Source organism: Eleutherodactylus coqui, chromosome 9 (assembly GCF_035609145.1).
Source record: "Eleutherodactylus coqui strain aEleCoq1 chromosome 9, aEleCoq1.hap1, whole genome shotgun sequence".
In the NCBI taxonomy this organism is placed as follows: Eukaryota; Metazoa; Chordata; class Amphibia; order Anura; family Eleutherodactylidae; genus Eleutherodactylus; species Eleutherodactylus coqui.
In genome coordinates this window covers 145601381-145621380 of record NC_089845.1, presented here as the reverse complement: position 1 = coordinate 145621380, position 20000 = coordinate 145601381, and the positions used below count along the sequence as shown (strand labels likewise).

At 41.9% G+C, this 20000-nt stretch overlaps 1 protein-coding gene across 3 annotated transcripts in view; it reads right to left on the bottom strand.

Moving 5' to 3' along the window:
• ZFHX4 (zinc finger homeobox 4) overlaps nucleotides 1–20000 on the bottom strand; it is a 188633-nt gene that overhangs the window by 5233 nt on the left and 163400 nt on the right. For all 3 annotated transcript variants that reach the window (XM_066578597.1, XM_066578599.1, XM_066578598.1), the window contains 4 exons: nucleotides 9183–9322; nucleotides 8890–9090; nucleotides 6683–6800; nucleotides 86–5428 (listed from right to left, as the gene is read on the bottom strand). In XM_066578597.1, coding sequence (XP_066434694.1) covers nucleotides 86–5428; nucleotides 6683–6800; nucleotides 8890–9090; nucleotides 9183–9322 — 5802 coding nt within the window. The remainder of the gene's footprint in view (nucleotides 1–85; nucleotides 5429–6682; nucleotides 6801–8889; nucleotides 9091–9182; nucleotides 9323–20000) is intronic.

Here is a 20000-nt window from a genome sequence, read left to right as displayed (position 1 = left end):
GTATTCATCTTCAAAGCACTATCTATTCATTATTAAATGCTGGCTAGTGTAGATGCCTTCACCTAGATTTTTAATATACACTTACCATTTGAGCTCTGTGTAAACCCAGGCAATGGAGATGCGCTGTTCATCCCAGGAAGAAGAACCGGAGGAAGGCCAGGTAGCCCTTGGTAAGATGCTGGCAGACTGAGACCATGAAGAGGACTGTTCTCCATCATACCCGACTGCTGAACAGATAAACCCAAAACATCTGTGGCCTTCTTGATACGATCCAGTTCTTGCTGTGCCATCAGTTGGCGTACAGTTGTAGGAGCCAAGTAATCCTTTTCACGGTCAAGTTGACTTCCTATAGTTTCTCTCACCTTGGTAATATGTTGCTTTGAAAATATGTGATCTCGAATGGACAGTCGTGCTGAATACTTCACTCCACAAAGAGAACACTCTAGTTTTGTTCCATCCGGCCCAGTTTGGTTAATCATGAATGGTTTCCCTATGTTTATTTTGAATTTCTTTTCTTTTGCCCGTGCATTTTGAAACCAAACTTGAACAACACGTTTGGGAAGACCAATCTCATTGCCCAACATTTCACATTCTTGCATTGTTGGAGTCCGATAATCACAAAAGCAGGCTTTAAGAAGCTTAAGTTGAACATTACTCATTTGAGTTCTAAATCGTTTATGACCTGGTCGATCATGATTTTTGGTTCTGAAAGGATTATTACCAAATGAATTTGGCGAGCTGGGATCTGGATCCGCTATACTTGATGTTTCACTACGGTCGGCATTTTCTTCAAATTCATCAGTCATATATATGCTTTGGTCATGATCGCTTTCTCTGTCCGTGTTATTATGTGATGTATTTGTTAAAGAGAAGAACAAACTCTCATCACAGCTGTCTGTTATGTGAGTAGATCCTGTTTTTGGCAAACCGTCATTCATGTGCATTTTTGGCTCTTTGGGAGTTTTTACATCTTTAGTACTACCAGTGGTGCTTTCCCCATCATTGTTACCCTCATCTCCTGTAGTAGCATCACTAATCGCCGTGTTAATTGACGATGTTTCATCAAAGTCATTTTTGCTATGGTCAAATCTCTCCGCAGGTGGAGCATTCAAGTGTTCTATGTCCTCACTGCATTCTGCCCTAAAAGATGATGGGCTTAAAAGATTCTTCGGCGATAGCTCAGTGTTTTTGCTAACAGGTGTAGAAACAGTAGAAGGTAAATCATTTTCACTTAAATGTTCATTCTTTGGAAGTAGGGGGTAATCAAAAAACATATATTTATTTGGGCTTTCACCACCATCATCCATTGCATTCAGAGGACTCGGTGGCAAACTATAACCTGCTTGCTTTCCCTCATTCCAGTGCCGAGATCTTATATGACTTTCTAAGGCTGACTTTGCTTTGAATAGTGCACGGCAAAAGGGACACCTTTTATGGGACTGGGCAGGTCCTACAGCCCGAAATTGACCTTTTCTTTCTCTGGCTCTTGTATTTTGAAACCAGACTTGTACCACTCTTTTCTTCAGGCCCACTTCTCTTGCAATATGGTCAAGCATCTTTCTAGTTGGATTGGAATCAAGTAAATATTTCTCATACAGTATTTCTAGTTGCTCAGGAGTAATTGTAGTTCTTAAGCGCTTATCCCGATGTTGGTCCTCTCCACTATTGCCCCCCTCCTTCTCACTACAGTTATTATCATCTTTGTCATCTAGCTTTCTTTTTAAAGATGCAGAAGCTGGTGTGGCTCCATGTTGTGTCCCAGGTTGTGGTGGCAAGTGTGGCATTGAGCCTCCAAGTAATTGCCCTGCCATAAGAGGGCTGTTGGGGTCAAAAATCATGTATGGCATGTCTATTGGCCTTTCCAAAAATTGTGAATGGAGAAACTGGTTTTGGGCAGCTAAAAAATGCATGTGTTGGTGTTCCTGCCACAATTCTAGTGTTGGAAAAGCAACTGTGCACTGATCACATTGGTATTGTAGCAACTGAGGAGGTAGGCTGTTCTGCAGGGAAGCCAAAGATATTGGTAATGGGCTAGATGGAACAGGAGTAGTTTGGGATGCTGATGAAGGTCTAGCAATTTGCTGTCTTTGTTGTGTAACAGTTACTGAAGGCTGTGTATCAGATGATGTTGAAGTTAAATTAGACTGTGCTAATTTAGAGGCTAAGGAGCTAGCAATAGCATCAATTTGCTTTGGTTTCTCTGGCTGTACGTCTGGTTTTGGTGAAGTTTTCCCAAACTCTGGTCTAGGCGATGGAATTAAAGGGGTGCTTGAGCCAGATCCAGAGCTCACTGTGGTTACTGTTGAAGCTTTAGAGGTTTCAGCTTGACTAGTAGAATAGTATGTCTTTGGCATTATTTGATCTGTAGCATCCAAAGAATCTTCTGTTTGACTCTCATCTTGCAGATCATCATCTTCATCTTTGTAACAAAGCTTTTTCTGATGAGTGATTAAGTCAAATATTCTAGGGAACACAACATTACATTTCTTACATTGATATTGCATGTTGCTAGTACGAATGTAACGCTCATTAGTAAGTTCTCTCTTTTCATTATCTTTAGCTTCAGCTTGGTTTTCATAACTTTTTCTTGCCTTCTGACGGGCATTTTGGAACCAAACAACAATAACACGTGTAGCTAAGTTGAGGACTGTAGAAAGTTGTTCAATCTCATCATCCTTTGGATATGCATTAGTGTCAAAAAAGTCCTGTAAGACTCTAAGCTGGTAATCAGTAAACCTGGTCCTTGATGACCTTTTGCTGAAAGAGTCTGATCTGTGAAGATCTAGGGAAGGTAGTTGTGGCTCAATTCGTATATCATCAAGGACTGTTATGGGGGGATTACTGAAATTGTACGGGGAATCTTTATTTCTTTGTCGTTCCTTAAATAAAGTATTACGGAACCAGTGTTTGATAACCTTCAAGGAAAGCCCTGATTTATCTGCCATCTCCTGTATTTGATCCTCATTTGGGGAATTGTTAATGTCAAAGTAGGCACGTAGTACTTTTAGTTGGTCATCTGTAATTCTTGTACGTGGTCGTTTAAACTGGGAATGGCGCAAGAAATTTGGATCTAAACCCAGCTGTTGTTGACACATCTGTGTGAGATCTGCTGATAAAGCATCCATAGGTGAGAGTTGTAGTGCAAGTTGTGGTGGTAAACCTGGATGTTGGACAGATTGCATCATAATGGGAGGGAAGAGAGGAAGATCTAAGGAGACTGGAAGCTGGACTTGTGGTGGAGCTGGAGGTAGTGGTGGAGGGGGTGGTGGTGGAGGTGGTGGAGGAGGAGGTGGTGTTGGAGGAGGAGCTTGCAATGGAGTTGGTGTTGAACTTGGAATTTTTACTGGTACTGGAGTAAGTGCTGGTGGAGGTTGTGCAGGTGGTGCAGATGGAGGAGGCGGTGGGGGAGGTGGTGGTGGGGGAGGAGTTTCTGGAGAAGATGGTGCAATTGGATAAAGCTTGTCATATGCTTCTCTGTATTGACGGGCAAACTTTTCTAATTCCCCATATGGAAAAAACTGTCCATGAACATGTTCTTGATGACTCTTTAAGATCAGAATATTTGAAAATAGCTTGCTACATTCCCCACACTCTAATTTCTCATGCTTTACATTATCCAGGAGTTTATGTTTCTTCTGTACTTTCTGCCTGTTTTCATTGTATTGAATTATTAACTCAAATCCAAAGTTTTCAAGTAGAGCTTTTGCTGCATTTCCTCTGGCACCAGAAGCTATACGGGGTGGTAGAATTGTAGAATCCGTTGGCTTCTGCTTCTTAACATCTTTGTCTTTGGGAGTGTCATTCTCATTTGTAACTTCTTGCTTTGGTTTCTCCTTTTTTTCATGCCCATCTTCAGAATCTTTATAGCACAATGAATCTTTTGTTAGTTGACTTTCAACATTTGCCACATTGCTATGTTCCTGTTTGAGTATCCTGTTTGAGAGATGCTGTTTCTGTGATTGATGCTGTGCCTGTACTTGATATTGCTGGACTTGCTGTTGGGCTTGCTGCTGCAATAGTTGCAACTGAGTCTGCCCAACTTGATGTTGTGTTTGAATTTGCAGCTTTAAATCTTCAAGAAGTGATCCAGTCATGCCAGGCATCCCAAATGCAGCAGAGGTGGGTAGTCCCAAATCAGGATTCAGACTAAATTCTGTGCCAGGTATGTAGAAAGGGAAAAGAAACTGGGGTTGTTGGAACTGAAGAAGAGCTTCAGGAGTCATGGGAAAGTGGGGAAGAAACGCTGGGTTTAAGAACTGTGGTTGAAAGAATGCAGCTTGTTGTTGCAATTCGTGCTGCAGTTGCATTTGAAGCTGTGCTGGTGACTGGGGTGGGTGATGCGTAGGTTGGGTGGTGATAACCTCAGGAGCTTGCTTTTTGTTGGTTTCTTTGGCATCTGGGTGGGTTTCTTTGCAGTTAACAGCAGGCAAACTCAAAGAATCTAGCATCCCTTGGTTTGGGCTGCTAACATTCCCTGGTATATTACTCCCACTAGTATTGTTACTATTAGGTTCTAGCTTGGCAGCCCTTGCCTTAGTTTGGTGAAGGACAGATCTCATATGAATTTCCAATGTAGAACTTTGGCTGTAGGCAACATTACAAATGCTGCACTTGAATGGTTTATTGTCAGTGCTGTTGTTGGTCTCTTGAGGAACTGGACTTGATGCTTCTTGTAAAACTTTTTTAAGTTTATGCAAATGAGACACTGAATTGTAATGGACCAAAAGAATGTTCTTTTGCGTGAAGGACTCTTTACATACTGTACACTTATATGGTCGTGATGGATCTAAAAATTTTTCCATAGTAAAATTTGGCCCTTTTCTAAAAGGCAAAGTCCGCTTTGGTTCAGAGCCCAAGTCATCTGGAATGGAGCTACTGTCACTTCCAACTGGGCTAGCTTTCCCCTCATGGTCCATATCATAATCTCGTTCATTTTCCTGCTCTAAGGAGTGTTCATCTGGGGCTAAACTTTCATTTTCGGCCCAGAGCTCCCCATTTACAGGTAGGGTTGCACACAGTTGCTGAATTTCAGTCTCAGAAAGCTCAGGGTGGCCTGTTTCCAAATGTTTTTTTAAAGCCAGGAATGTACGGAAGCTGCGTTGGCAAAGACTGCACATGGTAGCAGCCCTAATAGCATGATACTGGGAATGTATCTGAAGCTTCTGCATAGTCTTAAAAGCCAAACTACAATGGGTACAACGGTATTTATAAACATGTCGGTCAGAAACCGAGAGCTGCTGCCTTTTTTGCTGATCATTCAGTTGTTCCGTTAGTGAGTCACACAATTTTGCATCTTTGCTGATGTTTTTGTTCCACTCTGTGGTATCTAGTGATTCTTTGGACTGATTTTGCTCCTCTGTTTTAATTTCAATTGCAGCTTTTATATCTTCTCCAGCTTGGATATTCCTTTCTTCTGTCGGACTGTCACCTAATTCAAACAGAGAGAGAGAGAGGGGAAAAAAAGAGAATAAAATTAGCACTAATGTATTTGTTCTCATTTGTATGTGCATAAAAGTTTTATGTGTATGAGTGTTGCAAGATTTCTTTTTCTTGTGATCAGCAACAAAGAACAAGCATGTAATACAATAAAATTAAGAGGCGGAATCTGCTGTACAAGCTCTTATGAGCTGTGTTGTGTTAGCCATTAGAATATGGAAAAATGATACCACCGGTGTCGTTAGAAGACGTCTGGAGACCGAAGGTCTGCAAAAATAATTCATCTTTCGGCTCTCCATAGTATTTCTTACTAAAGTAATTAATATTTTATTTTTGTCTAGTTTCTGCTGTTGTAAAATCTAAATATGTGCGGCTTTACTTTAATATTTTTGTTGTAAAGCCATGAACTATGAGTTTATGAAACGAGTCACACAATATTTAAACGGGCAATTCCATTCCATATTTGCATTCAATCTAAAAGTTATCCCCTCTCCACAGGCTAGGCAATAACTTTATGATTGGTGGGGGTCTCACTGCTAAGACACCCACCAACCCTGAGAGTGAGGATCCCATGTCCCCTCTTTTCCTCACTGCACCCACCACAGTGAGGAGGAGATTGAATGGAGCGTCGGTCGTGCGTGCCCAGTGCCATTCTATTCACTTTCAATGGGGCCACCGAAGATAGCCAAGTACTAGTACTCTATAATTTCCATCAACCCTACTTAAAGGAATGGAATGGCTCCATTCAGTTTGAATCACTGCCGGTGGGCGAAGTGACCCTGCAGTGATGAGAAGAGGGTCTTAGCGGTAAGATCACCACCAATCCTAAAGAGTTATCCCCTATCCTGTGGATAAGGAAAAACTTTAGATTCTGGGAGAACCCCTTTAATAGTAAAAAAAAAATCTGTACCACGAGTTCGTTCGTTAGCCTTGAACCAAAACCTTGTACCATTGTTATGTACACAGTTGTGCTATGACTTTGATGCCACTTTGTTACCTAAATGTATTACGATGGACTAGTCCTATCAAGGAGGAACTTAAACGGTAAATGAAAATATATCAGAATTTTTTGTCCTACTTACTACAAAGATTTCTGTGGTTGTCTTAGAACTAGTCTTTGAAAACCCCTTTAAGTACAGTGACACACAATGGCATATTACCAGTGAATGCAGCTGGAAGATTGACCTTTATACATTTTTTTTATTGTGTTACATGCTGTTCAAATTTAGTTTTTTTTTGCACTCACCTGGCAACTTTCCTGACGACTCAGTGGTGGCAGATGCCAGTGTCTCAGGTTCTGACTTCTCAGATGCAGAGGGTGGCAACATCATACTGTTTGGCATCATTACTTCTGGCACAGAAATCTAAAGAAAGCAATAAACTCCGATAAGCAAAAAGCTACAGTTGTAGAGGTTATAATAAGCATTACAAGTTACAGCCTGGCTTGTAAATTAATAGTTTTCCCACCATTGACATTTATCCCCTATCCACAGGATAGGTGGTAATTGCCTGATTACTACATAAAAGTCATGAGCCCCCTGTTCCTCTTCACAGCAGTTAGGACTAGGAGGAGTCTGAATAGAGTGGCGGTCGAGCATACACTCTGTCATTCCATGCAAAATCTATAGGACTAACTGAGACATCTGAGTTCACCTCTCAGTTATTTCTGTCATTTAGAATGTTTTATGGATAAATTTCCCAGAAAGAAAGTTATTGCAAAACTTTATTCTTTCTTAATGAATCAATTATGTGAGGGAGTTAGGTCAGTGGATTTGAAACCACTATGCCCGAAAACTGCTTTGGCTTAGGGCTAGATCTAACGGCTGCACCTAGGATCCCTCTTCTTTTCACCTTTAACCCCACCCAATTAGGATCTGTTCTTTGCTGTGGGGAACCCCAGATCATTACTCCATAAATTGTTTCAATTAAGAGTCAACTGTCCAACTAGGTCAGATTTACAGTAACACAATATTGGAGTGTGTAGAGATTGACGTGGTCATAGATCAGAGCCAGGGTCAGGTGGAATTCTTGACTTGCATAACAGTGAAACAGGCCAAGGGTCAGGGTAGTCAGCAGACAGAGTAAATGGGGTTAATAGACAAGGCGAGGTCAGGAGTGGAGAAGACAGGAAAAGCTGGAAGTAACAAGCATGGATCAAAAACAGAAGACGTTTTAGAACAGTAGACCCCTTTTCCTACAATAAAGACCAATTGCTCAGGAACCCTCCAGTGGGAAGGGTAGCCTTAAATGGCACAAGGTCTTGTCAGGGACAGGAAAGCAGAATGGGCATGCTGACCTTCAGGCAGAGGTGATAGAAGGTCTATGGCAGAGGAGCATCCACTGCCAGTAGCAGAAGCAGAGACGGGGACTGCAAACGCTGACAGTATGAGGTGAGAGAGGTTGGTGGTCACAGACCGGATTTAGTTGGACATATCTCATAGCTTAACTGGGATAGAATATTTTTGAATACAACTTATAATGTGTCTTGGAACACTTCACATTGGTTTACTATTCATAGTATATATTATGCTCCATAATTTTTAGTTATGGTTTTTGAGAAATAGACAGGTGTCCAAAATATTCAAGGTTCAGCCAATCTGAAACACCTTCTCAGTGCTCAGGATAGGCCATCAGTACTAGATGGGCAAGTGTCTGACACCTGGGATGTCTTCTCATCCGCTGTTCTCTGGGCTGGTGTGTTTGTACACTGAGCTGAATTCCGCAGGAAGAAGACAGCTCCATTCCCACTGCAGTGGCCAGGCTTGGTATTGCAGGCAAAGTTCCCTTTCACTTCCATGCCTGCAATACCAAGCCTGCAGTGGAAACATAGCTGTCTGCTTCCTGCAGAAATCAGCTCAGTGTACAAACACACCAGAGAAAAGCTTATTGGTGAGGGCCCTATGCAGCAGACCCTTGCCAATCTACTATTGATGACTTATCCTGAGGATAGACCATCCGTAGTTCACAACTGGACATCCGCTATAAAAAAAACAGCAGGCAATTGTGAAAAACGATAAAAGAACATATATTCACTGGTTCTTGACCCCGCCATTCCAGTGCTACATCTTCCATTCTCTCCACTCGCTTTGCTTACAAGCTTCAATCAATAATCTTCTGCATACAGTATGACCATTGCAGCCAATCACTGTGCACCATTGAGGCCCATGATTGACTTCAGTGGTCAACCTGTGCAATGGAATGCCACCAACTGCCGCTGGTGGGGAGAACAGGAGTGTCAACACTGGAGCCGCGGGAATTTGGAGCTGATGAGTATATGTTCTTTAATAGTTTTTTTTTTTACAGTTGTCAACTTTTTATTTTAAAAAATACTCCGAAAAAACCTTTAAAAATAAAAAAAAAACAGGAAAAAGAATGGGAGCCATGATGGTAGCTACAGTTTTTGCAATACATATATCAAGCAAAGCAGAAGAACATAAAAAAGAAGGAACTTACAGTCATCAGTAGCTTTTCCACACAATCTGGAGACACGCTGTGCAAATGAGTCAAATGCAACTGTAGATGCATTTTGTTGCTGAGAACATCTTGGCAAAGGGGGCAGGATATCACAGGTTGCACCGAATGCTGGGAGAGGATGTGCATCTGGATCCGATTAGGGTCCTTGCTGCTGTAGTTGCAGTAGGGACACTGATAGCACTGAGAAAAACCAAAGAGAACAACAGAGTTGCAAAATATATCTTATTGCTAAAAAAAATATAAAAACTTCATTTTTTTACCCCAATCTTTACCTGTTCTTGACAAATGCTATTTTCATCTGCAGTTCTCGTCCTCTTAACTGTACCATCCTCTTCTTTACTTTGCGCCAGTTGCCGCTTTGCTACTGTAGAGTTCAAGACCTGCTCCTTGTCAGGAGTCTGCGTCCTGGAACCTGAAAGAGATTGAAATACATAATATATAAAAACTAAACTATAGGTCAACATACACTTTACAATCCAAATGACGTAGAAGTGGTGTAGACCGCCATTTTACTAATCTACGAGAATCTGATCCATAAGCAAACCCCTACTAGAACTGCTGTCAGTTGAGGTCCATCAGATACAGTACTCTGGTCGATTGCCTCTGTAGACCAGTGGAAAAATGTGAAAACTTAAAAAAAAAATTGCTAAATTTTAGCCGTTTTGTTTATGTGGTTATGTCATGAAAGTTCAGCTCGTTGCCTGAAATATATTGGAAGTCACTCTTTATGTCTAGTAACTGTTAGTAGACTCAATAAACAGGTTTAAAAATGTACTCCTCTCCATTGTTTGGATAACCCTAGGTTGCCTTGAAAGATTAATCAATAACAGCATTTCAGCTGGAATTTCTAGATTCCCTCGAAAAAAAAAAAAGAAGTAAAAAAAAAAAATGTTCTCTTCAGCATTTCCTCATCTGCTATTTTAATTCTTCTCCCGTCAAATGTTGCAAAACAATAAACTTTTGTTGTTTTTGCAAAGCCCCACAAAGCCGCTTTGCAATCGGGGAGATATCCTCTTAATAACGACGCACTTACCTATGTCGAGAAATAAAATTTTATCTCCATCTCTCTTTTGGTATTGAATACCATCAGTCCGTAGGGCTGTAAATGCTTGCATTGTGATTATCTGATCTCTTAAGACTGCAAACATTTTATTGTGCTATTTTGCAGCTTGACTATAGTTAATTTCAATATTATCATCTAAACAGTGAGTTTAATGGGATCCCGGAGCCTGCAGTATAATGTGGCTACAACTTGCATACATCAAAGAGAAGGTCGCAATTCTAATTTTCCTGTCCATCAGAAAATTCTTTCCAGCGTCAATTTGCCAGATAATCTCTTCTGCTAGGCTGGATATTACAAGAGCATTGGATAGGCATGTCACATACATCTTACGACAAATACAGAACCTCATTTACCAGCCATTCCAATCTCATCACAGAGCAGCATCATCTGACCTTTTTTTCTTCTGTTTATTATGAGTATTTCTAATTTTAACTTTCAATTTTCACCATCTTCCAGTCAATTTGCAACTAAATTATTTCCAGGATGAGGACACTAGCACTGGACAACTGGGTGCAAATGCATCTCGAAATGTACTGTTGCTAAGCCATTGATTGCTATCAGCTCCCACATAAATATATAGGCCATGGGTAATCTGATTGTGCATGAAGATACAACGTGATTTTCTTTTTTTGCCGTAGAGGCAACTATATACACAAGATGCTCTTGATTGCACAATAAGCTAGTTTTAATTTAGAGATTGGTTAGCAAAGGTAAAAGGACGAAAGCACGCGTGGGTTTACTTCCGAGAAAATGACGAAGAAGAAAGTGGATTGTATAGAGGGGGCATTTATGTTGTCATGGTTCAACACAGCTTTTTTAATTTCATACATTACAAAAATGGCATAAGTATATTGCAGAGGGGCGGGGGTGCCATAGCTGAGACCAAGGCCCCATTTACACTGACAGATGATTGCTCAATGACAGTTTGAGTGATCATCTTTGCATAGTCTATAGTAGCTAAGCAGCTGCTTATGAGCTATGCAGGCGGAGCGGGACACCGCCTCTATCACTCGGTGAATAATACAGCTGTTCTGCATGAGCAAATAGCTGTATTGTTCTCCTCGATTACAGGACTAGTCCCGCTGTGAACCACTGCTGTAAGAATCTTATCAGCGCTGCCGACTGTGATAACAGCCTGCACCGATTATAAGAGTTCATTGGTCGATTCAAGAAAACTAGAATTGAGCGAGGAACGACTTGTGCACGAAAACTGCACGATGTCCGTGCATTTAGACCCAACGATTCTCGCTCAAAAGACGGCTTTGAGCGAAGTTAGAGCGAGAATCGTTGGGTCTGAATGAGCCTTAAGGTAGGACCTCTATAGGGTGGTGTGTGTGGTGTGTTCTTTGAATCATTGTGAATCGTCAGCCCTTCTGGTTCTGCACTAGACGTGACACAGTGAATGTGTTTTGTCCACAATTATCTTTTAACGCATGGTTTGTTGCAAGATCCCATAATGGGAGTATTACTTTATACAGAATGGAGTCAAATATACTTCTCTCAATATGGGTGTGCCATATTGAAATAACAATGATGTACTTGAATAGGATGGGCCTAGGAATATGGATTTCAATTTTGTGTTGTTGACCCCACAAGAGATAGAGAGTGAAATACAATTGCAAAGATGAAGAGTAGCATGAAAGCAATGAAAGCATACTAGAAGTGGCCTCCTTTTGCTACGATAGGGGCAAATCATCCAGGAAGTCATCCACCATTGTCTTCAGGAGATTCAAGGAGCGATCCGCATTGAGAGTCCCTGGAACGAACAAAGGTCTAATGATGGCTCCATGCATGTATCGAAATACAAGGAGGCCACTTCTAGTATGCTTTCCTAACTTAAATCATAGCAGCGGTCTTGCAGGACTTAAAGAGACGCACAAAGTGGGTTTTTGCTTCTCACATGCTACTTTCCAACTTTGCAAATTGGGTTTTACTTTTTCTCACTTACAAGGGCAACAACACAAAATTGAAATCCATGTTCCGTGGTCCTGTGCATCTTACCATTATGTAGCACATCCATGCCTTTCTATTCAAGTACGCTATTGTTATTTCAATATGGGACACTAGTATTGAGATATAGCACTGGTTCAGTCTTTTACTACACCCTGTATAGAGGAAATGGCAAAAAAAAGTTACCAATACGCAATAGATAACTGTCGGCTAAAGACTCATTTGGTCAACTCGAATGAGCATGCATGTGTGCTGAGAGGAACAGAGCAGAGAAAACTGATGCCAGAGCAGCTTATCTCCCCAAGAACAAAATGATTGGGGAGCTTAAATCCGAGTGCCCAGTCCTTATCCTCTTGACATCTGGCATAAGAGGGAGCATTGGGATGTCACCATATACATTAGATTGACTGGACCTACCGACATTGCCCAGCACTGTAACATTTGCAGGGGCTGTCATGAACTGTTGGAAGCAGACAACAAGAAACTGATACCTAAACTGCTGTAGCTTAGGGTGCTAATGCAGGCAAAAACTCAGTTTTTCTTTTTGCTGTTTCATTTAGGCTGGATTCACGTGACCATATTTGCAGGCACAATACACGGTGACTAGAACTCATTGACTTCAATGGATTCGTTCACAGATGCGTATTTTGTGTGCACATTTCTGTTCTATTTTTCTGTGCATTTGCGCAGGGAAATAGAACATATTAACTTATTAGGTGAGGGAAAACTTTTTGGCTCTATGGTGGCAGCCATCTTGGATTTATCCAAAGAAAATTCAACGGAAAAGGGATCAAAGGATACATGATTTAAATTAGAATTGTTGTTGCTAGTTGCAGTCATTTTTCAATACCTGCAGCTATTTTTGAGTTATGGATGATATTATATGGAGTATTAATAAAGCTAAGTTGAACTATGTGGTATGGAAAACACGAATCACATTTTTCTGGTACCATAAGATGCCATTAACAATCCAGGACAGTATTGAGATTATCCTGATGGCCAGTAACAGAAGTTCAAGTGAGTTGGCCAAGGCTTTCAATGAAGAACACCTAGGAGGACAGTCAGTGAGTGCACAAACTGTCAGAAAACTGAGTTTCAGGAAAACTGGTAGTGTCCAGGACAAACTAAGAACTGGTTGCCTGTATAGGTGCCACTTGTGTGTCATGAGGATCCTTTTTTGACTCACACCATGCTCCGATACCAATCTGGTTCTTTCTTGCGGACTCTTCGTGAAAACACCCAACACAGCTTTCAACCCCTGGAGATCTGAAACACTGCTTGGATGACCAGTTTTCGGTTTGTCCTAATTCCTTACTTGTATACCTTTTTCGTTCAGAAGATATTCCGGTTGGCCTGATTTTTGAATCAAATTTTTGCCTTATTGGTTTTACAATTTTTGTTTTCTTATTTAGAACTCATTGAACCATTCTAAACATACCATTACTATCATTTTATGGGACTATTGTGGTTCTGGGCCCCGAATCTACAGAATATTTTTTGAAGAACGACTGAAAGAATGAATTTTGACACTAATTTGCCGCAGTAAAATAAATATTTTGTTGATTGCTTCCTAATAAAAAAGCAAGAAACGTCTGAAATGAGAAATCGGAAGAGCTCTGCAAGCGAATGAAGAAATGCTATTTACAAGTGCAAATGCTCAGCACTCATTAACGGACATTAAGTTTCTGACTTATCGAATGGGATCCAAATCCAAGTCGTGTTCTACATTCTAATTATTGATATTCACTTCTAATTAGACTTAAATGGGAGAGCGATTTCCAATGCAATAACGGAGGTTAATTTTTATCTTTTCCCCCTAATGTTTACAATCTTATTAAAAATCTACTCCCCTCAGCAATAAGAGGCGCTCCGCGTTTTCAATGCAAATGTATTAATCTGGATAAATTCCATATTAATTCTTTGGCTGCATAGAGGCGTAATTTGGATTATAATTAATGGAAAGTGGCACTACATTTAAATGACAATCTAAATGAGGCATTAGCGGGCTTTTTCTGCGCTGAATGAGCCGTCAACAAACAGAACTTGCATATACTGAAGTCTCATTTTGTGCAGTAAGATCCTGCTTATAATGTAAGCAACACAGCACAACAGCTTACATGGTGTTATAAACACACTGGTACTAATCATGTGCTAATCCTCGCTTGTCTAATAGATTGAAAACAAAATAGGCGCGCTGCTCTCTTGCCTGACATGTTGGTGCTGTGGTAATTGTGTCATATATTTTCTTGGCTGGATACAATGTAAACATAGAAGCTCTGGCAGACTTGAGCCTACTAGGGCAGTTTTGATTTATGAAACTAAGTATCTAAGCCAAAACTCGGAAATTTGTGACAATCCAGCTGTTGCAGGACTACAACTTTCAGCATGACCCGTTGCCAGGTTATACCTACAGAGGAAGTAGCTTCGAAGTAGTCCAAGTGTGTCGTAGGCTTCGTTACAGTAATTATTTTATCCAGTCTTTGCTAGTAAAGAGTTAAAGAGTTATTTCCATCCCAGTCAATCATGGTGTGTCTGTATGCCGAGGCCAGAGGTGGCCGAGGTTATGGAAACAGCAGAGTTGGCTGTTCTACCATATTTTCGTAACTCCCATTTACTACTGTGGGATTAGGCAAACAGAATAGAACAGCTAGTAAGGCTATTTATGTTAGCCCCACTACCTCTAGCCGTGACATAGAGAAGGACACTCCCATCAGAGCCATGATTGACTGAGATGAGGGTATTCCTTAGGCCGAATTGAGTTGGCTGTATGGGAGTTGACCCTGAGAATATTGGGAGGCATTTGCCTCTGACCCATGTGTGTGCTGTCCGAGCTGCCAGGATAGTTGACATTGCGTGTCCTATTCTTGTACATGATATGAACAAGAGGAGGATATGTAGTCATTTTTTTTTCTCATGGACCATCAGTATGTAGACCTCAGCGTTTTTCTCATTACAGGTTTTGGATGCCATGCACCTACTCCAGCCACGACTCATTCCCGAAGTGCTCCATTCACTTCAAATGAACCACTGGAGATAGCCAACTTGGCCATCTCCATACGTCCTGTGGAAGTGAATGGAGCAGGGATGTGCATGCGCAACCAACCACTCCATTCACTTTGGGACTGAGCCATGGCTGGGGTGTCTGCAGGGCATGAGACAACTGCTTTAAAGTGATTTTTTCATGAAATAAGGTTTCCTATTCACAGTATTCGGGATAAGTATCTGATTGTTGGGGAACCAGCTGTTGTGACCCCACTTATCAGGAAATCAGGGGTGCATAAGGTTCTTGAATGAATGGAGCGGTGGTCACGTGTGCTTACAGCCATGTCATTTATTTCAGTAGGGCTGAGGCAATTCTATAGGAGGTAGCCAAATTCAAGGACTCGCCTATCTTTGGTCATCCCTTTGAAATGAAGGGAGTGGCAGTGCATATGCATAAACCAATGATCTGTTCATTCTGCAGCTTTGGCACCCCGATATCATGAATACTGCGGGTCCTAGCATACAGTTTTCCACTGATCACGTAACTATCCCTTATCATGTGGACAGAGTATAGCACCATTTTGTTGGCCGACCCCTTTAAGTATGACACAAAATAATGTGTTGCGTATATCATAGGGTTGTACTTACACAGAACTTTATGCTTTATTTTATGCCAACATAAGCCCATTATCAAGAAACAAGAGGGCCAAGTTCTTTTCCACCCTTCATCTTATGTAACAAAAAAGAGTTGAAAATATTCCCTTTTCCAATGTTTGTTAAAGGGGTATTCGGGAACTTTTACTATTGATGACCTATCCTCAGGATAGGTCATGAATCACTGACTGATGGGGTCCATCACTCAGGATCCCTGTAGATTAGCTGATCGTTGAGCCTGCTGTCAAGTGTAATAGAAGGCACTGCTTCCATTGATTTCAATGAGAGTGAAGTCGGCTATTACATTTTCGGCCATGATCACCAATGATGACTTAAAAGTCCTGGAACAATCCTTAAATTTTGTGTTGCCTATTACGAAGTGGAACCTTTTATAGGTTCACCCCACTTAAACTCAGCTGGCGCCATGTACTTCTCTATCTGTAGAGCTCCAAGTTCCTTCTATCACTAGAATGGATGTGTCAATGGACCTCTGCTTAAGGTGTCCATAATCCTTCAACAGCTGTCAGCCAAATGCTCGTTCAGCTGATATATATTTCTAACAAATCTCCCATTCACACAAACATTCAATTTGGATTAACATTTATGTGAGGAAAGTCATAGCCAGGCAGCTCTGGTGGTAGCTTACTGTATCCCAGGGGGGACCAAAGGCTTGGACATTGAGATTCAGTGTGCGCATTCCTTCTTTATCTTTTTAGGGCAAAATCAGGAAGGCCCCCTTCATACAGTCCTGCCAAAATCGACAGGTTCAGAAATTTTTTGTCTAACCTGTATGGGGCCTACAGTAATAACTAGAGTTGAGCGAACATACTCTGCCGAGCTTGATGCTTGTTTGAGTATTAGCATACTCGATGGTGCTTGTTACTTGAACGAGCATCACGCCGTGTTCGATCCCTCCCCAGTTTTTGGCTCCTCCTTGCTGTGACGTGCCTGTTTTGGCCCCTCCCCGCCGCGACGCAGCATGCACATCAACGGCCAATTTTTTGGCTGGCAGGAAGGGGAGGGGGGGGGGGGGAGAAAGAGAGACCAAAAAAAAAGCTCGTGACCTGGCGGCCCACATACAAAAATGCTCGAGTCTCCCATTCTAGTCAATGGGGTTCCCTACTCGAGTAGAGCTCTCGAATTTTACGAAAAGCTCAAGTCGAATAACGAGGACCTGAGCATTTCAGTGCTCGCTCATCTCTAGTAATAACTAAAGGAAGCTACTACCTCAAATTTGGGGAAATTAATGTATGTCCAACAACCCAACCAAAGAATGACCCCAAAAAGATAATCAAGATAAACCCCACTATAATAAGACAACCTATGGCTTTCCTTACTCTATACAGGAGATCAGAACCCACCTGAGATGTCCCGTGACCATTTCCCAATACACATGTCAAGCTTCCCATTAAACAATTGATCATAGAATGAAGTCATATGAAATCCTTAATGATCTTTTAAATGCCAGCCATAAAATTCAGGTTTCTTCTCTGGTCAGCATATTTAGAATATTGTTATATTATTAGTTCAGGCTTCATGCGACATGATGAAAGGAAACGAGGAGACGCCGGCCTAAGTATTGCTCCAGCTATAAAATAAATCTCCTTTCTATATAAATATCCATTTTTAACACAAGCACTTTTATATATGCTACTGTCATTGAGATACAAGACAAAGACAGATGACTACCTGCTTCTAATAGGCTTCAACCTTTCTCAGCACTTCTTCTGCTTGAATGAACCCAACTTAATGTAACTAGGTATAGCGTGCTGCAAAAATAGCCAATGTAATATTCATTGCGACCATAGATTTCCATCTCATACATACAAATCATGGGTGAAGTCAGATATTTGCCAAATCAAACACAGAAAAAAAAAAGCCTGGGTATCCGAGCCAGATGCAGGCCTTGGGTTTGTTTGTGCATAAGTAAATGTCATGACATAGAGGTTTTGTTTTCAAAGACAGTAGCTTTCATTATAGGGCTTTGTCTATTCCCGGAGATCAAAATGACCCAAATCTAAATCCATTTTCAATGATATTTCCCTCTGCTTAGGCTGGATCATCTGCACATTCTTTTAGCTGGATTGTGTCTTGTGTTTTCTTAAGCAGCTGGTTAGAGCCGCTGTATTACAATGCCTGGTCCATACAGAAGGTGCATGAAGAACAATGGCTTATGATGAAAACATCCCAGCCACGAAATAAATGTTTATGTCACAATAAACAGATTTCCAGCCCTCGAATTGTCAGTAAAATGTTATCGGTTGTGTCCACTTAGATAAAGCAGCCAACAAACTGAATCTACCCGATCAATGAAGGGAATTGATTTTAAATCTTTGCATGTGTAAAGGTGCAAACAATCGCTTCATCCCATTCATGTAAGGAAAACTGGAATCATTGCGGAAATGATCCTGCATTTAATATCCTTCATAAGGCCTCCAGCACACTAGCGGATTTAGGTCCATGAGCTGTTTGTGTTAATTCACGCACAGCATACGGACCCATTATAGCCTATCGGGCTATGCAAACTGCATATAGCCTATTGGGTTATGCAGAGGCATAACTAGAAGCTCTTGGGCCCCCGAAGCAAAATCTATAACAGGGCCCCCTACCTACCATGTGCTGTTTATAACATCAGTGCCATCTTATGTGATGAGAGGGGCCGTCGGCCCCCTAAGGCTCCAGGGCCCGGTAGCTACTGCTACCCCTGCACCCCCTATAACTACTCCCTTGGGGCTATGCACTCATTGCATGTCCTATTCTTGTCTGCATCACAGCTGGGAATTAGGACATGCAAATGCATGTCAATGTGTTGGCCGTCCGTATATAGGACAACACACGGATAGATGTCCGATGCGAGTTGCACCCAAAACTCTCAGGCGCAACTCGGGGCACACCACAAGTGTGGGATTGTTTGGAGAATGTGCATGATACATGTATGAAAAGCAGGGCATAAGACTTTTTTCAAAGACAACTTAAAGGGGTTGTCCCGCGGCAGCAAGTGGGTCTATACACTTCTGTATGGCCATAATAATGCACTTTGTAATGTACATTGTGCATTAATTATGAGCCATACAGAAGTTATAAAAAGTTTTATACTTACCTGCTCCGTTGCTAGCGTCCTCGTTCCCATGGAGCCGACTAATTTTCGCCCTCCGATGGCCAAATTAGCCGCGCTTGCGTAGTCCGGGTCTTCTGCAGTCTTCTATGGGGCCGCTCGTGTAGAATGCCGGCTCCGTGTAGCTCCGCCCCGTCACGTGCCGATTCCAGCCAATCAGGAGGCTGGAATCGGCAATGGACCGCACAGAAGCCCTGCGGTCCACGGAGACAGAGGATCCCGGCGGCCATCTTCAGCAGGTAAGTATGAAGACGCCAGACCGCCGGGATTCAGGTAAGCGCTGTGCGGGTTGTTTTTTTAACCCCTGCATCGGGGTTGTCTCGCGCCGAACGGGGGGGGGGGGGGGTTAAAAAAAAAAAAAAACCGTTTCGGCGCGGGACAACCCCTTTAAGACCCTGTTACATGGGTTGCCTTTTTTTGAGTCAGTAGCCCGTGTGAATATGACCCAATCTCATTGTTGGCTGATTGGATCTTTTATGTTGGTGTACAAATGCTTGTTGGTCGGGAGTACAACTCCCCATGTAAACAAGTAGAGGTGCTGCTGATGAATGCAAGCTGTAAGGGATGAACGATTGTATTAACAAACGTTCATCCTCAGACAGGCGATCATCTGCCTGCGGAAAACCACTTAAAGGGAATCTGTCACCATCCTTTTGCAGCCCTCTATGAGAGCAACATATGGTATGCTGATTACTGTGATATGTCTACTATATGTATCTGTGCAGTAGTTTGGGAGAAGCTGGCATTTTATTAGTAGCTGTCAGACAGAAAGGACTGCAGGAAGTAGTCCTTGATATGCATGAGTTCCAGTTAGCCACACTTACCTCTCCATTCGCCCACTGATGGACAGCTATCTTTCTACAGTATGATGCACACAGCAGTCAATCGGTAGCATGGTGGGCAAGGCTAGCCTCAGCTCATGAATATCTAGGACTACTTCCTGTGGTCTTCCGTGTCTGACTGCTATTAATAAGATACAAGTTTCTTCCAAACTACTGCACAGTAACGCGCACTGTACATATCATTGTAATTTGCATGCCTGTCACTACCTTCTGCCGCTCTCCGAGAGGGCTGTGAAAAGATGGTGACTGAGTTTAATGAGCATTAATTGACATGCTATATTGTTGGCCGCAATCATCGCAAGTAAAAGAACCCATAGGCTAAATTTACATGACTGTTTAAAAGTTTGTACATGGTGCATCCTCAAAAATCTGACATTTTTTCATCCGTGTCTAGAGATGAGCGAGTATACTCGCTAAGGCACATTCCTCGAGCGAGTAGTGCCTTAGCCGAGTATCTCCCCGCTAGTCTCTAAAGATTCGGGGG